The sequence below is a fragment of the Alosa alosa genome, chromosome 5, assembly GCF_017589495.1.
Source record: "Alosa alosa isolate M-15738 ecotype Scorff River chromosome 5, AALO_Geno_1.1, whole genome shotgun sequence".
In the NCBI taxonomy this organism is placed as follows: Eukaryota; Metazoa; Chordata; class Actinopteri; order Clupeiformes; family Clupeidae; genus Alosa; species Alosa alosa.
The window spans coordinates 14,632,541-14,658,047 of NC_063193.1; the positions used below are offsets into that span (position 1 = coordinate 14,632,541).

General features: G+C 40.1%; 1 protein-coding gene across 1 annotated transcript; it reads left to right on the forward strand.

Annotated features, from left to right (window-relative positions):
• The first annotated feature begins 3,261 nt into the window (after positions 1 to 3,261).
• On the forward strand, positions 3,262 to 12,584 carry ch25hl3 (cholesterol 25-hydroxylase like 3). The gene is made up of 2 exons (XM_048243928.1): positions 3,262 to 3,862; positions 11,717 to 12,584. Exons 1-2 carry the CDS (start codon positions 3,267 to 3,269, stop codon positions 12,165 to 12,167), a joined length of 1,047 nt encoding a protein of 348 aa, XP_048099885.1. The 5' UTR covers positions 3,262 to 3,266; the 3' UTR covers positions 12,168 to 12,584.
• Positions 12,585 to 25,507: the final 12,923 nt, after the last annotated feature.

Below are 25,507 nucleotides of genomic sequence, written 5' to 3' on the forward strand. Positions count from 1 at the left end.
TTGCACATTTTCAAATGAGTTGTAAAGATTACATTCACACTCATTCATTTAGCAGACAAGCTACAAATGTCAATTAAATCGATTGACACAACACTGAAAGCCAGGAATCGAACCCCCAACTTTTCAGGCTACTGCATGCTAGTCCAGCACCTTATCCACTACACTACAAAGTACCTTGGCCCAGATAGAAACACCTACAACTATGCAAGAGTTTCTGTTTTCTTCTACTACACACTGTTAAGCATGTACACTCTAAAAAATAATACACTTACTCAACTTAAAAAAATTGAGGTAACAATTTGCATGGATCTTTTTAAGTAATTTCAACTCAAGCCGTTTTTGAGTAAATATTGTGAGACTTATATAGTTAGAACAACTGAATTATATTATATGATCAAATTAATATAATTAAGTTGGTTCAACTTCATTAAGCTTTTAGAGGACAAATCAGGTTGATTGTGCTAAACTAATTGAGTTCTTCTCACTATAAAAGTCTCACAATATTTACTCAAAAAAACAACTTGAGTTGAAATGACTTAAAAAATTAAGGTAAACAATTTGCATGGATCTTTTTTGTTATAGTAACTTACTTCACTTCTGTCTGAATAAAAGCACACAGCAATTTAAATTTTCTGAAAGCATTGTTTATTTTAAAGCAATGGCAACTGGTCCAGTTATTGCAATGAATGAATGTAGAGCTCCGCCTGAATTGGTCATTTATCTGTATAAAAAGAAAGGCACAATGTTAGAAAATTTACCTCAAGACAAACAACAAAATGAACAAAATCTACATGGTTTGCAGGGATTGACACATAATATTTCAAACTTCAAAAATAAATAAATGTTGGCCTACCTATTAGGCCTATGTTCAGGTTAAGCTAAGAATGTCAAATGGCCCACAAACCTTCATAAATAGTGACAATGTTAGGGCTTAACTAGGGCACCAAATATGATCCTCAAAACACGTGCAGTGCTAGAACTAGCAATGCTAAAAATGTTAAGTCGGAATACAGCTGCCACGGTGAAATTTGAAGACACCAGACAGCTAAATTTACCTTCAAAGGGCAGGCTGCAGGTAACTTTGAAGACGCCAGCTACCAAAGTCATCTTTTCAAATGGTTTAATTACCGTGCAAGCAGCAGCTAGCTTGGAAGACACGAGAAGCTACTGTCTGTAGAGATAGCTAAAATCCATCTTTTCAAATATTCAAATTAGCAAAGGGCAAGCTGTAGCGTTAATTTCATTTGAGTGTCACGTGACAAAGATTTTGATGCACTGTGTGCCGTTGTTTGATAGCTGTTGCTTTTAAAACAAACACAAAAATAGTAGGCTAGACTACTTTGCACGTACCTGTGATGTTCGATGCAGGCTACAGGATCCTGTGCCATAATTTCTGTTACTTCTCAGGCGTGGTCTGGAAGGTCCTGAACGTTCAATCGTTATTAGCTTTATAAGTTTGGTCACTAGATTTACAAGTTTCAGGAACTTAATACTTTCTATTGTTAGGTGAAAGCAAGACTGTGTGTTGAAAATCCATATATGAATAAGTTGAGACAGCTCTCTTTCTTTTCAGTATTACAAACTCCTTAAAATAAATTGTCAACTCACCCATACATGTACAAGTAGCAAACTTAATTTTTTATGTCGAAAATGTTCTTCATTTTAAGTTTTATCTACTAACCTCTGAATCATTTTTTAGAGTGTAGTATTAAACATCTGTAAACTATTATTAAATGCTGTATTCTTTGTTTGTAAAGCATTAATAATTCTCATCTGTAAATCATGTTTACACACAGTTAAAAATGGTTTGTTCACAGTAAACACACATATCTCTATTATATTTTTGAATTGACTGTTGTAATACCACTGGACAGAGGTAGTGTAGTGAATATGGAGCCCATAAAGTTGGGGGTTCAAGCCCCGGCGTCCACCAATGTGGCTTTGCCCTTTAATTTCATTGACACGTGTAAGTCGCTTTGAGTGAAATTGTCTGCTAAATGAATAAATGCAAATGTAAACTTTATTTAACTCATTTGTAAATGTGCTGCAAGGCATAAAACGTCCTCACTTTAGATGAGCTCACAAAATATCATTAACTAACCACTTGTAACTCCTGAGTTAATCATGAATTATAGTATTAGGAAGAGGTTTATAAAATATGTATCCTCACCCTAATTATTAGTGCATGTGTATGTAACAACTGTTAAAAATGGAAATATTACTTCATCAATTGCATCATTTATTAAGTATTCATAATAATATATTAACATATTTCAGATATAGGCTTATTTACTATGAACAAACCATTTATAACTGTGTGAACAAATGCTTTACTGATGATAAATTATGTATGAAAAATAAATGACTAATGATGAACAAACCATTAACTAATAAGTAACAAAGGCTTAATAAATGATGAATTATGTGTAGTTATTATAAAGTGTTACCGGTCAATTAGTACCGTTCAATAGTGATTTTTGAGAAGGTATACCACCCTAGAATTAGACAGTATGTGATAGCATTGCATTTGGGATAGCTTTTTGTGTTTTATCAGTCTATTTATGTCCATTGTAGGCTATGTCTAAGGAGGGATATCCTACAGGTGTATAAGCTAAACATTTTAACCAATACTGTAGATATCCCCACAAAACTTCCACAGATGATTATTGACATTATGTCATATGTTTTGTTTTGCAACCTTTCTGAAATTGTATGCAAACCAGACTTTATCCAATGTTAAGATTTCTGTACTTAAAAATGTATGCAAATTATTGCATATTTCATAAGATAATGGATAATTTGCATATTCATATATAATATTTCAGAAAACCTGCAAGACAAAAAAATATTAACATGTCAATACTCAGCGGTGGAAGTGTTGTGTGGATATATATTACAGTAGTTACGATTTTTGCATCAGCGTAATAGACATACAGGTTGATAGCACACAATAAGCTGCTACCAAAGCAGTGATTTTCTAAGGGTAGTTAGTAGGCCTATACCTTGAAAAAAAAAAAAAAAAACACTGTATGAGACTTATTCCCTCAGATGGTAGGCTACCAACCACCCCCTCTGGTTCAAGGACTAACGCTCGAGTCATCACTATCCAGAATTCCCCAAAATTTCATTTTTGGGACGGGCATATCGCACTGAGAATAACCTAACCTTGGCTAGGCTCATATGCATAACCATATCCTCATTTAAGAAGTGCAAACATATCTGTCTAAAGAAAATAAATAGCTTAGGCCACTGTTGGAGATACGGAGATGAAGGAAAGGGATAGCCTACTTTCTGGATCCGTGAGTTTTGGGGAGATCCCCCCTTTCCCAATTTCATTTCGTTTTCAGTTCTCTCTGTTGATGACTAGCGAAGTCGTGGTCCGTGAAAGTCCATTTAAGATTCAGCTCTATGCATATTACATTATGATGAATGATACATGCTGGTTAGCTGACAGGTACTCAGAACCTTTGCTGCAGCCGATTTGGGATCACATGCGCGAGAGACAGGTATTATTCCAGTCACCTGTGTTGGCCGCATGCATCGCGTTTTCTGTCCATGTTCTTTTTTGCGTCCCTTACTTGGTGTTTGATTTACTCGGAGACCGTTTCCAATGGATTCATTACTACAGGATCAAGAGTAAGATTTACGAACCATTTGACCAATGGATATGGCTGGATTGCCTTGGAAGAATAGTCTTCAAGTACCTGACTGGTGTTCTGCCATCTATTGCACTGTTTCTAAGCCTCCGAGAAACTGATTTACCTGAGAAGGCGCCGTCTTGCCTCCTCGCTCTTGCAGAAATACTACTGTGCCTACTTATGTTTGACACATTTTTCTACATATGGCATTTGTTAATGCACAGGTAAGACTCTTTCAAGCCATTCCTTGAGCTAAGCTGTTGGTTCCTTCGTAAGTAATTATACAGGCTAATGCATTGAAGTGTGTTTGTCAACAGGGAATTACATTATAGCCTGTCCCAAAAAGTGTTCTTGTGAGTTTTCTTGCTGTTCATATGCAGCAGCAGTTTGGACATGGAAAATGACTGCACTTCACTGCAGACATGCAGTAGCCTATCTTGGACATGAAACTACATTGATATGAAACATGTGTATGCTATTCAGGAATCGCGTTTGTTTGTGTTATATTGTTATATATTTAAAACGTATAGCCTACATTATATTATAACCAAGGGCCAAACAAAACACACCAGATCCCTACTTTCAGTATTCCCAGAGAAATTCCAGGCAGGGTTTCTGTTTTGTTTAGGCGACAGCCCCCAGTTTGTTGCCAGTTTTTCGAGTCTGGGCTGCCAACAGAGACCAGTTTGGTTTTTACAGTCTAGGTTACTCACGGAATGGTCACCCAGTGTTGGCAGGCAGTATAGCCCGTCTCCTTGCTTCCAGCTCGTCTCCTCTCTTCCAGTCGACCTACTTAGGGACCGTCTATAACCAGGGTTGTGCACAATTCGAATTGCAATTCTGCTTCCTGTTTACTACCTCAATTGAAATGCCAGTGAAATTCAAGAATTGAATTGGAATTTAAGAGCCAGTTTCAATTCAATTCTGGAATTTTGCACAAGCCTGTCTATATTACAGTGTTACTCATTGCGCGGCTCGCGAGCCACATGCGGCTCGTCAAGCTATAATTGGTGCCTCGCATGGTAGTTTTGGCGAGATTTCGCCAAATTTGGTGAAACTGTTCGCCAAAGGCCATCATCTCTGGCCCAAGCTTGATAAAAACAAAAGTAGGCTCTGATTTAGCCTAGTCTACTGTATGACTTCAACGAGGTGATCTTTAGTTTCGTTCTGCTTACAGTAGGCCTATCTCACTTGCAACGCCTTTGAATGCAATCACAGCCTGCATGGCAAAACTTGACCGCAGCGCACGTTTGCAGGCAGGCGGCGTTACAGTAGTTCCGCTAGGGTGAAACACAAAATGGACCTGTTTTTAATTTTTAAAAAAAGGGACAGAAACAAGCTCAAATATAGCTGCAAGCAGCAATGAGGGGGCCAAGGAGAATAGGCAGGAGTAGCCACGGCGACAAGATAGAACTCAGCAGACACTCGCGATCAACACTTTCAACAAGTGTCACATCAAACATAACTGATTTTGTAGGGCTGAAACAGGGCTGAGTATTGCCACCGCCTCCGCCAGCCAGCCCCCCCACCTAATCACCCCTGCCCGTCCCGCCCCGCCCTACCACGCACGCATTAGAATGAACTGGATGGAACATGTTGTCATCAGTTTCACATCCAAAAATAAAAGATCGATAAAACACATCGCAACTACAGATCAAAATGCAATATTGCTAATTGCAGCACCCCCTACAGGTCAAAGGTCAACACATTTTTTGAGCGTCCTCCTAATGGGGTCCTGAACCTATGTAGTAAGTTTGGTTATGATACATGGCAGGGTTGCTGAGATATGAGCTCAATTCCTGTTTTGGCACAAGAAAGTTTCGATTGGCTGTTACAGCCGAATGCTACTAGCCTGGGTGTTCCCATGTTGCCTATTTGAGACTGCTAAGGCAGCCTGGAGACCATTTTTTCACCTGAGATAGGGGACCAATCACAGAACAAGGGGGAAAGCAAGACGATGATGAGCTATGCACAGACGCATTTGATAGACATCCGTGGCACCCAATAAACGGATCTGGGCATTTTTTTCAAATCACGAGAAAATTAACTTTATGAATGACATCATTCGAAGTTACTGCTGTCAATCGTTTCCAAAAGGCATGCATTGATAAGGCATGGTCTGAAGATGTTCTCTGCCAATTTTGGTGAGGATCCGCTGAAATTTGTGACCTCGAAAAAACACATGTTTTGATTAAATCCAATATGGCGGCCGAATCAACTACAATGACATCACAAGTTGGCTTGGGTCGGCCTAAGGACCTCCAACAGTATTACCAGACACCACTAGTGCGTTTTATTTCTAAGCACAACTGCTGCTACAGGCCAAAAGGCATGTTTCTTAATTACAGCGCCCCCTAGAGGTCAAAGGTCACCAGATTTCTTGAGCATCCCCCTGATTGGGTCCTGAGTCCATGGACTAAGTTTGGTTATGATAGGTGAATGGGTTGCTGAGATATGAGCTCACTTCCTGTTTGGTGGCTTCGCCACCAATTTCGATTGGCTGCTACGGGCAAACGCTTCCGTCAATTGTTATGGAAATCAAAGCACTGATAAGGCATGGTCTGAAGATGGTCTGTGCCAATTTTGGTGAGGATCCGATGAAATTTGTGACCTAGGGAAATTTGATAGTGGTTTTGATTAAATCCAATATGGCGGCCAAATCAATTATGTTGATGTCATGAATTGCCATCTGTCGACATAAGGATCTTCCACAGTATTACCAGACACCACTAGTACATTGTAATTCTAGGCACAACAGCAGCTACAGTCCAAAAGGCATGTTACTGATTTACAGCGCCCCTAGAGGTCAAAGGTCACCAAATTTCTAGAGGTCTCCTGATGGGGTCATGAGTCCATATACCAAGTTTGGATTTGATGACTGCAAGGGTTGCTGAGATATGAGCTCACTTCCTGTTTGGTGGCTTCACTAAATTTTGATTGGCTGTTACGGGCTTAACGGTAATACTTTTCAAGACGAAAAGTGATAACTTTTGTGAGGCTTGGTCTGAAGATGATCTGTGTAAAATTTGGTGGGAATCAGAGAAAGTATGTGACCCTGATACATTTTAAGTGTTTTTGATGAAATCCAAAATGGCGGAAAATCCATCATGGCGGAAAATGACGTCATAGGATGCGTTGAACTCGGCTTGGTCCAAGGATTCCAATGATACCTGACTTTTGAAAATCGGACCCACGGGTCAAAAGTTACGTGAGTGAACACACTTCCAACTTTGGCCTGTTGGTGGCGCTAGAGGGTTCGAGTTGCCGACATGAAACTTGGTGACATGAATCATGGGACCGTCCCCAATTAGTGTGCCAAATTTCCCAACTTTTACCAGACGGTTCTATGGGCTGCCATTGACTTCCATTGCATATATAAAATATAGCTGCAAGCAGCAATGAGGGGCCAAGCAGTATAGGCGGAGTAGCCACGGGCGACAAGATAGAACTCAGCAGACACCCGCGATCAACACTTTTAACAAGTGTCACATCAAACATAACTGATTTTGTAGGGCTGAAACAGGGCTGAGTATTGCCACCGCCTCCGGCCAGCCAGCCCCCTAATCAATCACCCCTGCCCGTCCTTAACCGGTCCCGCTGGGGCCCTACCACGACGCATTAGAATGAACTGGATGGAATATGTTGTCATCTGTTTCACATCCAAAAATAAAAGATCGATAAAACACATCGCAACTACAGATCAAATGCAATATTGCTAATTGCAGCACCCCTACAGGTCAAAGGTCAACACATTTTTTGAGCCCTCCTAATGGGGTCCTGAACCTTTGTAGTAAGTTTGGTTATGATACATGGCAGGGTTGCTGAGATATGAGCTCACTTCTGCTTGTTTGGCTTCGCCGCGAAGTTTCGACATTGGCTGTTACAGCCGAATGCTACCGTCAATCGCTCCAAAAAGCTTATGCACTGATAAGGCATGGTCTGAAGATGTTCTTCGCCAATTTTGGTGGAGGATCCGCTGAAATTTGTGACCTGCGAAAAATTGCGACGTGTTTTTGATTAAATCCAATATGGCGGCTGAATCAATTACTTATGACATCACAAGTTATTTGGGCGGCCTAAGGACCTCCAACAGTATTACCAGACACCACTAGCGCGTTTAATTCTAAGCACAACTGCTGCTACAGGCCAAAAAGGCATGTTTCTTAATTACAGCGCCCTAGAGGTCAAAGGTAACCAGATTTTCTTGAGCGTCCCCTGATTGGGTCCTGAGTCCATGGACTAAGTTTGGTTATGATAGGTGAATGGGTTGCTGAGATATGAGCTCACTTCCTGTTTGGCGGGCAGCAGAAATTTTGATTGGCTGTTACGCGCGAACGGTTTTAGTTCCGAAGACAAAAAGCAATGCATTAATGAGGCATGGTCTGTAGATGATATCTATGAAGTTTGAATTCGATCGGACAAAATGTGTGACCTCTGATACGTTTTTAAGTGATTTTGATGAAATCCAAAATGGCGGAAAATCCATCATGGCGGAAAATGACGTCATAGGGTGCGTTGAACTCGGCTTGGTCCAAGGATTCCAACGGTACCTCATTTTTCAAAATCGGGGATCAACAGGTCAAAAGTTACGCGGCGCGGAACGCACGTCCAACTTTGCCCCTGTTGGTGGCGCTAGAGCCCTCGAGGAGCCGACATGAAACTTGGTGAAATTAATCATGGGCCTGTCCCCAATCGGTGCTAAATTTCACAACTTTTACCATACGGTTCTATGGGCTGCCATAGACTCCCCATGGCGAAGCGTAATAATAAATATAGCTGCAAGCAGCAATGAGGGGGCCAAGCAGGCAGTTCAGCAGTCCAGAAGTCCAGATTTGCCATGCAACTCAATGCCGTGGCATCAGGCATATAGCATTAAGCAGTCACAACAAGTTCCATGTCAAACAACCCAAGATTGGCTGAGTTACAAGGTCAAGTTTCACATCAAAACATAACTGATTTTGTGTGGCTGAACCAGGGCTGAGTGTTGCCGCCCCTCACCCAGCCAACCCACCGCCACGAACGCCCCTGCCCGTCCCACCCGCCCCACCCTTGCACGCACACATTAGAATTAACTGGATGGAACTTCGCTGTCAACAGTTTCACATCAAAATAAAAAGATCGATTGAGATATGATCATGCTTGCTGTGATTTCAATGCCCTAATAGAGGTCAAAGGTCACCAAATTATTTGTGCATCATCAGGATGAACTAGACGGTTCTATGGGCTGCCATTGACCTCCATTGCAGAATAATACAGCAACTACAGGCCAAAATACATTTTTGCCAATTCCAGAGCCCCCTAGAGGTCAAAGGTCACCAAATTTCTTGAGCGTCCTCCTGGTGGGTCCCTGAGGACCATGTACTAAGTTTGGTTTTGATACATGAAAGCGTTGCTGAGATATGAGCTCACTTCCTGTTTGGCGGCTTCGCGCTAAATTTCGATTGGCTGTTACAGGCTTAACGCTTCTGTCAATCGTTCCAGAAAAATTAAACACTGATAAGGCAAGGTCTGAGGATGGTCTGAGCCAATTTTGGTGAAAATCAGATAAAATTTCTTGACCAGTGAAAACTTTTTCGTTTTTTGATTAAATTCAATATGGCGGCCGAATCAATTATGTTGACATCACAAGTTGGCCTGGGTCAGCCTAAGGACATCCAAAAGTACTACCAGACACCACTAGTATGTTTTAATTCCAAACACATCAACAGCTACAGGCCAAAATGCATTTTTGCTAATTACAGCGCCCCCCTAGAGGTCAAAGGTCACCAGATTTTTGAGTGCTCTACAGATGGGGATATAAGTCCATGTACTAAGTTTGGTTATGACAGATGAAAGGTTGCTGAGATATGAGCTCACTTCCTGTTTGGTGCTTCGCCCGCATATTTCGATTGGTTGTTACGGGCTAACGGTTTTAGTTCGAAGACAAAAATCGATAACTTTTGTGCGGATTGGTCTGAAGATCATATGTATTAAGTTTTTAAAATCGACAAACTATGTGAGGCGTGAAACTTTAGTTTCACTTTCGATAAAATCCAATATGGCGGAAAATCCATCATGGCGGAAAATGACGTCATAGGGTGCGTTGAACTCGGCTTGGTCCAAGGATTACAACGATACCACATTTTTGACAATCGCCATCTGGGTCAATAAAGTTACGTGCGTGGAGCAGCACATCCAACTTTGGCCTGTTGGTGGCGCTAGAGTGCTTGAGTTGCCATCATGAAACTTGGTGACATTAATCATGGTACTGTCCCTAATAAGTGTGCCTTCACAACTTTTAAGTGTGCCTTCACAACTTTTTACCAGACGGTTCTATGGGCTGCCATTGACTTCCATGGCGGAAGAAAGTATAATAATAAGAAATCATAGAATCATTAATGGGTGCAGCCAGAGCTTCGCTGCTTGGCCCCCAATAATAGGGAAGAAAACATAGAATCACTATGGGTTGCCCTGCAGCTTTGCTGCTTGGCCCCCAATAATAATAGGAAAACGTAGAAATACAATGAGGTCCTCGCAGCTTCGCTGCTTGGCCCAAAAAAACCAGACGTACAGACAATAGTGGAGTGGATGAGGAAAATGAGTCTGAGGAAGAGGGGACGAGCAGACAGACAGCAGGTGTAACGTTACCCAGTAAGAAACGAAAAATACGAAGCATACAAGATGTACAAGTTTCATTTGTTCAGTTTTACTCCATATATAACATTATCAGGAGACATGGGATTGACTTCCATAGCTATCCTGACGACACCCAACTTTACATCTATATCTCCCCCAACGACAGTAGCCCTATTGCCAGTCTCATTCAGTGTATTGAACAAATGAATACATGGATGTCTAATAATTTTATGCAACTGAACAAAGACAAGTCAGAAGTTTTAGTCATTGGCCCTAAGACTCAGCGGGAACTTATCAGTAACAATTTAAACACCCTGACACAGAACATCAAACCCCTTGCCAAAAATCTTGGTGTGTTCCTTGACCCAGATCTGAACTTTGAGTCACATCATGTCACCAGTTGTGCTTTCTACCATCTCAGAAATATATCCAAAGCGCGGCCTTTTATTGCTTTTATTACTAGCAGGCTTGATTATTGGAACACCCTTTTCACTGGCCTATCAAAAAAAAAATCTTAACAAGCTGCAGATAATTCAGAATGCAACAGCACGTGTTCTGCCCAAGACCAAAAAGAGAGTACGCATTACCCCTATCTTAAAATCCCTTCACTGGCTCCCTGTCAGTTTTAGAATTGATTTTAAGGTTTTACTTTTGGTTTTTAAAGCCCTAAATGGCCTTGCGCCTGTTTATCTATCTGACTTGCTCTCACTGTACCTTCCATCACGGCCACTCAGATCCTCAGACAGCCTTCACTCACTATGGTCCTTCCCTGTGGAACAGCCTGCCACTTGCGCTAAGGATGGTCCAATCAGTTGAACTTTTAATAAACATCTTAAGACATACCTTTTTAGCCTTGCCTTCTTTTAAATCCCTGACCGTTTTGAATTTTAGGTCTTGATATGTCTTTTCTGTATGCATATGCATACTTCATATGTTATGACTTTTGCACCTTGATTTTTATTTGTATTTTTACACATATTTTATTGTTTTTATTATTCTTTTTGTTTTATCTTAATTGTAAGTGCTGTTGTTAAACACCTTGTATTGCTGTTGGCACGAAAGGCGTATAAATAAAACTGAATTGAATTGAATTGATTAAGGCTTAACAGACTTAATTTATTTAAACTATTATCAATAGTGCATGTTTATATCAATTATACACTACTATCAAAGATATCAATTGTGCATGTTTATGAATGTTGCTATGGTTAAAGGTTGTATCAGCGATAGCGGGGATACTGTACGTCACTTCTGTTGATGTTTAAAAAAACAGAGAGCCCCCCCAGAGCCTAGGCTGCCTAGTTTTTTGACGGCTGCTTATGGGGCAGGCAGCTAGCGGATCGAAAGATTAGATGAATGTGATCATTTATGTTTGGGCCTTTTTTGGGCCTGAAATCGCTGATACAACCTTTAATGAAACAGACGCGCAAGGTTTCACTCCACTCTTTGTTTATACATGGCAGGGTTCCTTGGCTGTTCCAGAAGGTCCACCGTGCACATCACCTTAACCACAGCATGTTCGCCCTGGCTGCTCAGGATGCTAGCATAACCGAGTTAGTCTCCCTCCAGATCATGGCGCTGGTCAGTGCGGCACTGGTGCACTGCCATCCACTGAGTGAGGCCCTCTTTCACCTGCTCAACACCTATCTTGCCATTGATGACCATTGTGGTTATGACCTGCCATGGGCACTCCACCACCTGCTCCCATGTTTTAGTGGTGCACGGTATCACCAGGCCCATCACCAACGGTACAAAGGTAACTACGCCCCATACTTCAGACACTGGGACTGGATTTTTGGGACAGTATTGACGGAAGACACTACTAGACAGGAATATGAGGCTAATGTCCTCAAACATGATGGAGAGTTGCATCCCAGTTTCACGACCCACTTGTTCCCAAGAAAGGACCCATGAGATGTGGCGAGAACCTGAGCTTGTGTGATAGAGATAAAGGTTTGGTACTCAACGACATATCCTGACTCCAAGAAAGAGCATTGTTCTCTGAACCTGACTGCCTTTTTCTGAGTCCCAAGTTCACTCAAACAACAAGAACAACTTTCTGTGTTTACCACCAGTGATGCAGTGACGTGTTACTTCTGACCACTTTGTAATCTGACCCGAGCATCAATCGCCTGTGCATCTGAAGTGAGAATATAGCTCACACACGACAGAGAGGGAGGGTGCGTGTGTGTCTGAAGCGCATCCAAGACAGAGAGCATCCTGATTGACCTGTTTCGCTAAATTAACCAATCAGATGACTTTAGCATTGCCTATGGCGGGTTACATGATTGCAAAAGACTTGTTGAGTTGAGTTTAACAAGTGTCATTTAATTTGCATATTATTCAGGCCTATATTAGATGGCTAGTTGCCAAGGCTACATGAAAAGCCCAAACTACCAAAGTCTACATATTTTATTAACACAATTTCTATCTGCCTTCTTTATTTGGTGTTCTGACTAGACATTATTTCAATATCTAAGAGACAAACATATTCATCTGTATTTCAGTATCTATGTAGGCAAAATTGTTTGTGGGGGGCTTCGGGATACCTCCCTGAAATTACTTTTTGCAGGTTGGAATGTCTCATGTTACTGTTAAAATGCACTTCCAATAAAGTGATATAGGCTATTGGCAAAACCGGTTGTCATTTTTATGTTAAGGCGGTGGGGAGTGTTGTCGGCAGCTGCTACTTTTAAAATCAAGCAATCAGTAAAGTAACTAAGTTAGGTAAAGGAGTAATCAGTAATCAGATTACTTTTTCAAGGTAACTCTGGCAACACTGTTTTGGGGGTTAATTTCTAATTACGATTCTACATGGTACATTCTCTGACAGACATTATGATTGTGATTTCATTTGTGATATAATTTTTGAAAGTCAAGCTTCAGGTTAGCCTATTCACCATGTAATACATTTAAACATGACAGTAGTCTACAACTTCCTGTATTCATCATGCTGCTGCCTATGGTGGTTTTTAAAATGTTGCTAATGTTCATCATCTTGACTGAAGAAGTAGCAAAATACTCCCAAATAATCAGTCATAAGCCGAACGATTAACTGCGGCCTTTGCGATTTGGTTGCGTTAGATCAAGTTACGATTTCAATTAAAAATCAATGAATATTTCACCCCTAAATGGCACACTGGTCCATTCAAGGAAGTAGCGTTATGCTAAGCTGACTTTTTGTTACAGTGACTCACACAGACTGGACTGCAATATGCAGGGATGCAAACAGTTTATTAACAAAATGTATCTGGATATATAAAACCATTATCATTATTGTTGTTATGGTATTGTTGTTGCACATTTGACATTAAATCAGTCAGTGAATAGCCTAGAAATCTAGACGCACCCTAGCGGCAGCAAATAACATTTGTTTCCAGGGCTAGTCTAGCAACTCTGAGCCGAGACCTCTTTTTCTGACCTCGAAAAAATAAACTTCTATCAGGCCAATCAAATCGTGTATAGAGTCGTTAAGCGGGCTTAACATAATGATTGATGGCAGAGTTGCAACGGTTTGGCTTGTATTCCCTGCTACTTGAAAACAAATAAGATGTTGCAGTTGGCCAACAGTGTGACACGAGTTAAGCTCCGCATGGGACTCAGCGCTGTCCTATTGCATGCAGAGGGAATTTGAAAGACAACCGATTATCCCGCCCCTCGGACTGAGCACTGCGAATGGTGAGTGCCCAAACCCTACATTTTAATGTGGGTCTGGCTCGTCAGGCTAGTCAGTGAAAGCATACTGTACATATCAGTGGACTGCTTTACTAATGTAAAATTGCAAACTATTACAATGATTTCATTGCATTACTCAGCATGATTGCATGAGAAATACTTCCCAAAACAACAGTAACTAGATGTACTGCACAAAAAATGTCCAGTGTCCTGAAATCAATACTTTTGTATGTAAATAAGTGTGTGTATGTGTAAAATTGAATGAGGTGTGTGTGTGTGTCTGTCTGTCTGCTTGCCTGCACTGGTAACATGTTTTAGATGTCCATGAATTGAATTTTTAATTGAATCTCAGTGTCGGAAATCAATACAAAATTACTGGGACAAAATCCGGAAGAAAAAACTCTGACTTAACCTATATGACCGCCACTTCGCTGCGAAGCGGTCATAATTATAAGGATACCGTTTAGGGGTTTAAGTTTCATCAAGATTCTATATCACGTTTCAATATCGATTCTTTAAGCCAACAATTTGATTATTTTCAATATTTAAAAAATTGTAGCAATGCAATTCCATACTGGGGTCTGTTGTTAATAGGAAATGTATAAGTATAGTATATATACTCTTTTGATCCCGTAAGGGAAATTTGGTCTCTGCATTTATCCCAATCCGTGAATTAGTGAAACACACTCAGCACACAGTAATCCCGGCGCAGTGAGCTGCCTGCAACAACAGCTGCACTCAGGGAGCAGTGAGGGGTTAGGTGCCTTGCTCAAGGGCACTTCAGCCGCTTCCTACTGGTCGGGGTTCGAACCAGAAACCATCCGGTTACAAGTCCGAAACGCTAACCAGTAGGGCACGGCTGCCCCAAATGATAGATTTTGCTTAATTTCCATCGAAAATACTAAATAATAGGCTAAATTATAGGCAAAATACTGAACATTGACTGTGGAATCAGGTACACAGTTTGTTTATTTTTCCCCCCTAAAACCACCTCACTAGCTAGATGCTTTAGAATTGAAACTCAGTACATTTTGCAGTAGAAGTGGCATTTCTGTTACTGTGAAAGGAAACTAGCCTATTTGGAATATTCTGTAGGCCTGCTGTTTCCTTTTATGAGAACACTTTAACTGACTGATGAAGCTTTCATTAGGCTATTGAATATAAGTGCTATATACTTAATTCACCATTAGCGTGGTTTTATACAGTACGCAGTTGTCCTAAATGCAGTGTTTTGTAGGCCATTCAAAGCATTTCACGTTCATCACTCAGTTGTGGTGTAGGCCTGTGTCTTGGGACTGTAAATTACGCTTTAACTCCATGCTGTTTTTTGTTGATGGACATCGCCGTCTTTGATTCAGAGTTTTCCTCAAAATGGTCAGGATTGACAGTATGATACAGTAAGAAGTGTACACATGCTGTAAATTAGATTTCAGTCCAAGTAAGCAGTTTAGTGAAATGCGGAATAGCCTACACATCCCATTGTGTGTATCTGAAACACTAGCCCACACTATAGGCTAACACATAGGCTTTTTTTATTTTTTATATCTGGTTGGTTTATATGTCTAATGTTTTTTAATGGTTTTGAAGAAACCTGTTTTTTTGTAACAAATAAGTGTACCATAAATGTATCTGAAAAAGTTATAGTTTGGTTAATTCACCCCTTTAAAATGTACTGTAGCATTGAAGTAATAAAGAAACTATAAAAAAAAATGCTATATGTTGGTTGTATTTGGTTATACAGCTGTTGGACTACTGCCAGTTTGGCCAGAGATCATCTGCAAAGGCAGATTCTAATCTTCAGCTAAAAAAGCAGAGAGTTGATTGTGTCCCAGAAGTGTGGATGCTGTTGTTTTTTTAAAACCTTTAATGCGCAAGCTAGGCTTACCCCTTCTAATGCGTAACATGGGTCAAAAATGACCCGCACTCATTTCCTATCGTAACTCATGCATAGTTGTCTTTTTATTTGCAATATTTTAACAAATATATGTATTTTATACTTCAATAGGTCAGCTATCCATTAACTAACTTGTCTGTGATCACTGCAAATCATATTTTTTATTTTTCCTCTTTAACATTATGAACAAACAAGGTTTTTGCTTCATTACATCCAGTTTTCAGACATGGGTCAAAAATGACCCGCATTCATTTCCTATGGTATTTCATAGATATGTGTATGTTCCTTAGCTATATTTATTGAAAGCGATTTATTTTATCATTCAATATTGCTTGTATTTATCAAGCTAAAGATTTTTGATTGCTACATATAGTTATTTTTACTTTTCCTGTCTAATTTTCTGAACAAACATAGCTTTTGTATTACTACATCAAGTTTATGTGTGTGGGCCAAAAAGACCCATGCATTCAAGTTTGTTTTGTTTTTAATAAAAATAAACTATAACAACATGTTTTGTTAACACAATAATCTTAGAATAATGTTCTTAGACTTACTATAGTGTTTTAATCCAAATAGCAATATATCACACGTTTATTTCTCAATTTGTCACACGTTAAAAACACAGATAACTAATAGCACTTATGTTTGACTGTACTATGTCTATAGTATTGTGAACTGAAGTGAACGTCACCAAAAGTGTAGTTAATTCACTTGGGAATAGGAAATAATTATCCATCACATGGGCACCCCACCATCTGATATTTCATGTCTTACATGCCCCACACAAATGACCGCCATGTTTTTGTTCCTTGCACATAGGTCAGTTTATTACTTTTAGTGTCATTGGTAGCTGGTCAGATCTCTTCCTTTTCTCTTGACCATCATGTCTGATATCACATTGTGACTGTGGTTTCTTTGTCCCACATCTTTTCATATCCATATAGCTCTGGAGGTCAGACGTGCCCTTCATGCATGTGCTTCTTCATATGTGTCATGAGAATATTTCACCTAGTTCCATTTTAAACATCCATAGTAACTCCACGGATACAATCAGGATGCTGATCAGTTAAACTGCTATTGGTATTGAGGGGTGACAACATGCAGCACTCTGGACCAGGGAACCATGAGAAATATTTATGTTATCTGCATAGATGTGTAGACATACTAATGAAAGCAGGGATAGAGATGACCCATGTGTCCATAGTGCTCGTGTCCAATGTACTGGATGCACTTGATGCATATACTAACTGCACAATACCCTGATAATAAGCAACGAGCTTGTCATGCCACACAGGATAGGACAGGACGGGTTCAGGGCTGAGGGAGGGATATTGAGATTCACCCATTACGTACAATTAAAATATGTAGAAAAAGGAAACCAAACAGAGCCACAAAAGGGCATCAGAGAGGAAGGACAAGTGAAGTGGAAGAGGAGCTAGAGCTGCACAGAAACCAAGAATACTAAAAGTTGGAAGCTGTGTTTCCAATGCACTATGGCTGTGTACAAGGGCAAACATGTAATGGTAATTTGCAAGTGTCTTGTACTGTAGTGCTGAAACGGCCATTTATTGGTGTTTTACTTAATCAGCTACAGTTTATTTGGACACATTCACCACAGTTCACTATACTTCAGATATAGTATATCTCAATATGTGTGACTGGTTATTATTGATGTCATGTGTGACAAATTGAGATATGATAGATGAAATATGTATATTTCACATATTTCAACTATAGTATGTGTTGTTATTTTGTTTAAAACAATTACAACCTAATACTTTTATCAAAGTAATTGTTTTAATATATCTTGTTTTTACTTCTAATCAAAAGTGCACACAGGTGTAACATTTGACATATGTCTGTAAACTTGATAAACTTGAAAAAACTATATTTGTAATTATTTGAAGTAATCAAAAAGATTTTTACTGAACAACTGCAAAATGAACTGCAATATTCAATGATACATACATTATTTCACTAGATATAGCAAAGGAATACATACATTTTTGACCCATGTCTGAAAACTGGACGAAGTAATGAAAAAACTGTGTTGTTGTTAATGTAAAAAAGGAAAAAGTTAAAAATTATGATTTGTAATAATCAAAAACAAGATATTACATGTATATCTGGAAAATTGACTGATGAAATAAATAAATTCCTAAAATATTGCAAATATAAACACATGTATGCATGAATAACCATAGGAAATTAATGCGGGTCATTTTTGACCCATGTTGCGCATTAAAGGGGTAGTGATACATAAACGACTTTTTCTAAAAAATAAAGAAAGGAAAAATGAAAATAAAGATATGTAACGGTTAAAAACAAGTTAATTCATGTAATACTGGATGATGAAATAAATGTTTCGCAAAAATATTCAACATTTTAAGTCATCCGGGTCACTTTTGACCCAGGTTATGCATTAAAGGGTAACATAATCCTATGGGGTTTGTGGCTGAACTAGCACAAACAAACTCTTTTTATGTAAAACCACTTGGGTCACTTTCAGTTACACCACCACCACTCTTATAATCTTTAACCCTTAGAACCCTAAGCTGTTTTTAGGGCATTTTCACTACCTTTATTCATAAGGATTTATTCTGGTCATTGTAAGTGCCACACACACATATTATATATTGTTTTTTTCAGCAGAGTCTAGGCTATCCAGATCATTTCATGTATTAGTACTAGCATTGATTTTATTTTGATTTTTAAAGAATTAAAATATAAAAATCATATTATAAAAATTCTTATATTTTGACCTGTATCTCACCACAGCAAGCTCATAGCTCTACATGCATTTCATGTGTGTGTAGGGCAGACTGTCCTGAAATGGGCAATATAATTGCCATGTTGGAGGGATACTCTGGGGCTGAGCAATTTACAGAAATATGTGGTGTGTGATTTTACGGAAATAAATGCCATTTTTATTTAGCGATGAAAAATGACCATTCTGCGCTCCATATCTGTGACACAAACTGATCTGACCTGACTTGACCCAAGTTTGCCTGTTAGCATGTGTGACTATGGTGTATGCACTCAGGATGATTCTCAACTTTTTACTGCATTGCCATGAACAAAGTAAAGGCAAAAAAGGTATTTCTTTGTTGAACAAATTGGGATGCAATGTGAGCCTAGAATTGGATGCCATGCAGGAGTTTGCTAGGATCTCAAAACCGGATTATGAACATCTTTTGCCATAGAGAAACACACGATAGCGTTGGGTTATAAACATGCTTTGCCACAAAAACAGACAAAAACGTGGGGTAAGTCCAGCTATATGAAGTTATTATTTTGCTGCACTTCATCTGTTTTATAACCCAGAAGGATGTATTTGTTATCAAATGATAGCTCTGTGTCTCCTCTTTCATCTAACATACGTGGCATATATATCCGATCACGGGTCCGCGAGTAATTACTCCGAGAGTAATGGGTGTGCAGCGTTGGTTTGTGTACATGACGTTAATATTTTGCAATCACTTCGTCTGTTTTTATAAGCCAGAAAGATCGATATCCATGGTACCAATGGATATCCCTGTTTCTCCTCTTTCATCTGATATGCTTGCCATATCTATGCGATCACGGGTTAGCGAGTAATTCAAACGAAAGTAATGGGTGCACAGGTGAACGCCGAGAAGTATAGACTTTAAATATGATACAATTGTATTTAATTTCATGATTTTTTATTTTCATACTTGATCGTACAGACAAGTTATCTCGTTGTGATGAACAGTTGCGGAGCAATGTAACAGAGAAGAAAGGGTGTGTTTTTTGACGCACTTTGCGTCAATCGGGTTCTAAGGGTTAACATCTCCACAGCTAAAGGTATCTATAAGGTTTTAAACATAAAAGTATATTTGTGTATATACAAGTGACATTTTTCCACTTTCATGTAAATGAATGAGAATCATTCATGCTAAGGTAAGGTCAGCTGTTGTTGGAGACTTTCTGATTGATTTCATATGTTTTGGACAATGGGTAACAATGCTAAGATCACTAACTTATCCCAATAAGAACACCTCTGGTTTGACTCCTGGACATGTATTTACTGTACAATGTGCAACTTGATTAGGTGTTTCCCTGTAGAGCACTTGTATAGAGTTACAAGAGCCACATGCTACTGTAAAATAGTGAGGGGCCTTTCAGCCCCTAGTATTTTATTTTATTTCACATGGGGCTCTTCAGAACCGCTTCCTCTGTGCTGAATTTAGCTGAATATGGCTGAGTGAGTGTCTCTTGTGGTTGGTGGTTATTAGGTTAGTTACTATATCACACTTTAACTCAAAGAGAGATAATAGAAAGTAGTAAAGGAAATGGACTCCAAATTAATAATCCTATTATCTCCCTTTGAGTTAAAGTGTGATATATTAACTAACCTAATCTAAGTCTCGAGACCATCATGAGTTTTTGTAGTGTTACAAGACCATCATGAGGTTTGTCTCAAGACGTTTAAGAGTCTTCCCTTGTGCCATTGAGAAGACACGCTGTATCGTATCTTGGGCCTCATTTATAAAAGGGTTGCGTAGAAACCATCCTTCATTTGATCTTAGATCATTTCTGAAATGATCGTACGTGTGATTCAGAGAAAACGAACGTACGCACAAAAAAACGTGCGTACGCCACCCTTCCAGATGTGCCCATTATAAATCACAAACGAACGTCTACTTGTGCGCAGCCGGATGGTTTTAGGTCTCCGCCTTGTAAACACCCCCTCATCAATATCATTAGCATATGTTTAAATGAAATCAATGGCCTAAAATCTGTAGCTTATGTACAATTATATATTGAAAACATTGTATAGGTCTAGCCTATGCCATCTGATGTTAACTAGCCTATATGCGTCAGTTGGAATACACTGTAGCTTAACTAATTATGTTTTTTCCAGCAAAGCTTTCTGGAAAGAGATCGTATGCATCCATGTCCATTGTCCTCTGCTCGCTTTCATTCCTTTTGCTTGCAGTAATGTGAATAATCAACATTTCGTATGTTTAGGCCTACTTTGTAGAAAAAATGGGTAGGCCTAGCTTATGAAGGAAAGACCTCTAGGCCTATAATCCTGTACGTTATGGTACAGTAGGCTACTGTACGTTTCCAATATGACCCAGGGTAATATGCTGATTTAGCCTACAAAGCAGAGCGAAAATTATAAGCGTGATATGTCATGTAGGCTTAACGTTTCTTTTAGGGTAGGCTATGTTTTTGCTGAAAAAGTAGCCTAGTTCGCCGGTCATTTTTCATTCATTCTGCATATCTTTGCTATCATTTTCTTTCAATAATGTTCAATGCCTTAAACATTGTCCTTTATTGTTTGCTTTAGGCTTACCTTTATATTTTTATCCTACATTATTCAACTCACGTATTGTCATCTGATCTTGGGCACTGCCAGTCAAAAAAAGCAAACAGGTGCGCGCTCTGCAACTCCGACGCAACACTAAATATGAAGATGCCCTGCTTTCAGAGGATGACTTCCGTCCCTTGGTTGTGTACGCTATGTATGATATAAAATATCTATAGCCTACCTACATTGTATAGCTTACAGTCAAATATTACCTTTCTGTTACGAAGCTGGGAATAGGCCTATGAGCGCAAATTAGGATGTAGTGGAGGCTAAACGCGAGTAAACGGAGTTTATCCACCTCTGAAATTTCAGGAATAGAGTTTAGGCCTACCCACCTCTTATTAGAGTTTATCCACCTCTCAAAAAAGTTTATTCACTTTTAACATTCAAAACGGTATGATCAAATACCTATATTCCCAATACTGCACAATAACCTCCAACATTATCAAACTGTTCGAATGCCTTTTTGAATGCCTTCTTCTCCTAAACGAGGGCAATTGGACATTTGATGGTCAATATTAGATTGGTGAGAATACTAAATATACTATATCACCTGTAAGAATGTTTCAATTATTCTATGGTGGTTTTTTTTTTAGATATTGTGAAATAAGTAAGCTATACGTCTTTTCACTTTCTTAAGTGGGCTAAAGTTCTCATTAGCAGTTTTATGCCAAACCATGAAACATTAAGCTGCGTCCAAAAACGTCTTTAAAAATCTTCTGATATTGATCATGCATATGGCAAAGAAAGACATGAGATCGTTGGTCTTGGAATTTTGAAAATGCATCGCACTTGGACCTCAGATTACTTGCAGTACCGCGGCATTACCACAAGGAAATTGTCGTACGTCATGTTTGAACCTGACGCGGAGATAAGCACTTTTCCACGTCAAAGACGGTTTTTATAAATCTGAGCGTTGGCATGGATTTGAGCGTACGCACGGTTTAAGATCAAATCTGTGCGTAAGAACGCTTTATAAATGAGGCCCCTTGTCTCACAGTTATGGCTTAGTACACTTCAGGGATTGTGTCCTGTCTAAGTGAAGCCAGATGTGCATCATGATGTATAACAATAGAAATGCAGCAAACACATGCAGGCAGGCAGGCTTATTTTATATCTGCAAAAGCTGTGTCTTTCTGTCAGTTGCAGATCCAGCTTCAGGAGCTCAGGTTACATTTATTCATTAGGCAGATACATTTCTCCAAAGCGACTCACAGCAATACAATAACATTTAAGCATTTAAACATTTAAGCTACAGCTACAGCAATATAATATCATTTAATGTACAGTACAGTGCAGACTCAGAGGAGACTATAGCTAGGAATTACCACTGCATCTGTCAATACTAGTACTAGAGGATAGGAATCTAAGTATGGTAGGAGGATAATTTCATACATAATGAAATTTGTTTTTAGAAAATTAGTTTTGTGTGTGTGTGTGTGTGTGGGGGGGGTGTCTTTAATTTGATCGGACAGTGAAGTGATTGACAGGAAATGAGTGGGAGTGACCCAAACCCGGGTTCTTGTGGGCAGATGGACCCAAATGTGGTATGAGCACTATAGCCAGTTGTGCCACAGCTCCTGGGTTTAGTTACTTCTCAAAACATTCCTGTATGTTATTATATTCTTTTTTTTATTATTTATTTACTTTTGTGCTGAGATTAGAAATCAGAAACATATTTTTTTGATGCAAAACATGAACCCGTTCTATAAGGTGTGAGAAAAAGGCTAAATCAGCTGCCAATTAGCTTTCAATTACAATAGCATAGATAGACAGATACTGGTTCCAAGCCGAGTGGCCTTCTGGCACACTCCTTCATTCTGGCTGGACTTTCTCAGGAAATGAGATTGGTCATTATTTTTATTATTGAGTCATCTGAGGCCCTAGCTCCCAACTCTAAGCACTCTTGGCAGTCAATACGTTGCCTACATCTGTCTATAATCACAGGTCTTTGATTCACTGCAGGTTGGTTCCATTACCAAGCTGCTTTTCATAATGGGGCATTAGACTGTAGACAGTTGGATTTACTTTGACTGAAGTCACACATGATTCATGGGATGGACTGGACTGTGGTGTGGTGTGGGCTCTTTCATACTCAGGCCACAGGGTGGCCTCACTGTGCCACGCTCAAAACCCAGTGTGACACCACAACCCAGTATCATTTGTTTAGGATATAGTCACAATAATGATGATCAGTTGATCAACAGGGATGTAGGCTACTAAACAAGACATGCAGCCCTGGACTCGTTGGCTAGCTCTGGCTAGATAGCCAATGACAAGGCATGTACGTTTGTTTTAATGGACCACTGCCCCACAGCTGCAGGATTTGTCCTTGTTTGTCTGATAGTGACTCAACACCACTGGGTTGCAACCGATTTAATCACATTTAATACGTTGTTGAACTCATCAGACAGATCATGTTTATGACCATGATTGCTTCACTCTGGGAGTTGACTGGTGAGCGTTGTTTCATTCTGTTCTCCAGAATGTACACATGTTGGCAAGTTATCACGTGTTACGTTGAAACGATTACTTGTTGTTTTCCTCTGTGTAAGAACAACACTCCAGGTCATTCATGTCATTAGTGTTGTTTGTTTGTCCTACCAGTAGCAAGCACTCCGAGAATTACTCGACTGTGAATGCGGCACCCAGATAAGACATTGTGATCGTGCTGAAAATGTGCCCGCAGTTTGGAGTGTTTGCGTCGGTCCTCGCGGAGGTGTGGCCACACAAGGTGGGTTATGGTAAGGAAGAACCGATGGAGGACGTGGACGGCTGCAGAGCCACACGTAGCCCTAGCCCGGGTCATGCGGGCCCCCAGCATTATGGTCCCAGGTCCCCTCTGAGGCCAAGGGCTGTTATCGGCCTGATCAGAGCTGGAGCAGAGAATCTGCCTGAATGGGGGGACGCATCCTCAGCCCTCCGCCGGACCATCCCTGTCTCTATTACAGGCAATTAGGCCACTTCCTCTCATGTAAATAACCACGTTCGACTCTCTCTTTCTCTCACTCTCTCTCTTTCACTCCCTCTCTCTCTCTATCTGTTGCTCCCCCTCCCTGCATGCTCTACTGTAGGTCTGTCCATCTTTCTATCCCGCTCTACCCTGACACACTCCTTGTTTACTTCCTCAGCAAATATCACAACAGTTGTTTGTTTTTTTGTCAAAGCCTCACTAGTAAATCTGCTTGTTTTCTTGTCAGAGTTTTTACCTAACATTGCTTTGCAGTAGACTTGAGATCACTCAGACGTTTCAACTAGGCTATAACAATTATTCTGGCGATTGATATTTTAACTCTGCGAAGTTCCTGGCCCTGGCTTTGGAGCCAGCTTTGTGTGGTCTCGCCTCAGGCAGGGCAAGCCATGCCAGCTTGGGCAAGGCATGACCGGAGTGGGGGGGAGAGAGGGAAGATGAGAGCCCTGGGCTGGGTGGAGGTGTTGTGGAGAGATGGCTAGATATGGGGGTGGTGAGGGCGTGATGCCGCAGGGACAGACGACAGGCTTCATTAGACTCACGTCACACAGAGCTGCATTACGACAGCAACACGGGCTCGCCTGCAATTAAGATTTGCAACTGATGTTAAAACTGAACGTGCAGAAAATGTGAAGACGCAAGCATTTGACTGAATCACTTAAAGACTTAATCTGTTTAATTCGATGCACTGACTGTGCAGGGAGAGAGAACACCACTTTCCCTGCCAGTAACACAATGAACACATTTCCTTGTGTTCATAATGACTGCATTGTGTATTTCACAGCAATGCTTACTTTGTCTGTTTCTATCATTTCATGATGAAAACATCATTGAAGACTACGGATAAAAAAACAGTGTGCGTGCATGTTATCTCCAGCTCATAATAATAACTTCCCCTTTCAACATCTCCATGGGAGACAAGGCGCAAGAAGACAGAGGCCAGACAGACATTTCAGCAGCTTTTGTAAATACTTCGTTAACGAGCACCGGCTTCGAGCCTGTGAGCCCGTCCACTGGTCCGTGGTAATTGGATCGAGTGGCTAACCTCTGACATGCAAGTATTTATGTGGACTGATTAGTAGCCAATGGGCAAGAACATTTGAAAATTCCCACCGATGTTTCTGCCCCTTATTGCAACACCCACCCCTGAGCAATAGACTGTGTTCCTCTTTAAATGGCAATGGGAGATGGGTAGGTGGATGGTTTGGCAGCGCCTCCTGTAACTGGGTCAACATGAAAGTCTGACTTCAGAAGTTAGTCTTTTGGCGAAGTTCTTTTTGATGAAATGAAAGGGTCTGACATGGAATGACTCCAATCGTTATGTAACTGTAAATTCTGCTACAGCGAGTGCTTTGCTCATCAACAATGCCATGTTT

Excerpts from the sequence above, each read along its gene's own strand:
- ch25hl3 (XM_048243928.1), top strand. The coding sequence starts at position 3,267 with ATGAAGGAAAGGGATAGCCTACTTTCTGGATCCGTGAGTTTTGGGGAG. Across the intron at positions 3,863-11,716 it reads TGGCATTTGTTAATGCACAG|GGTTCCTTGGCTGTTCCAGA; the intron begins GTAAGACTCTTT and ends TATACATGGCAG.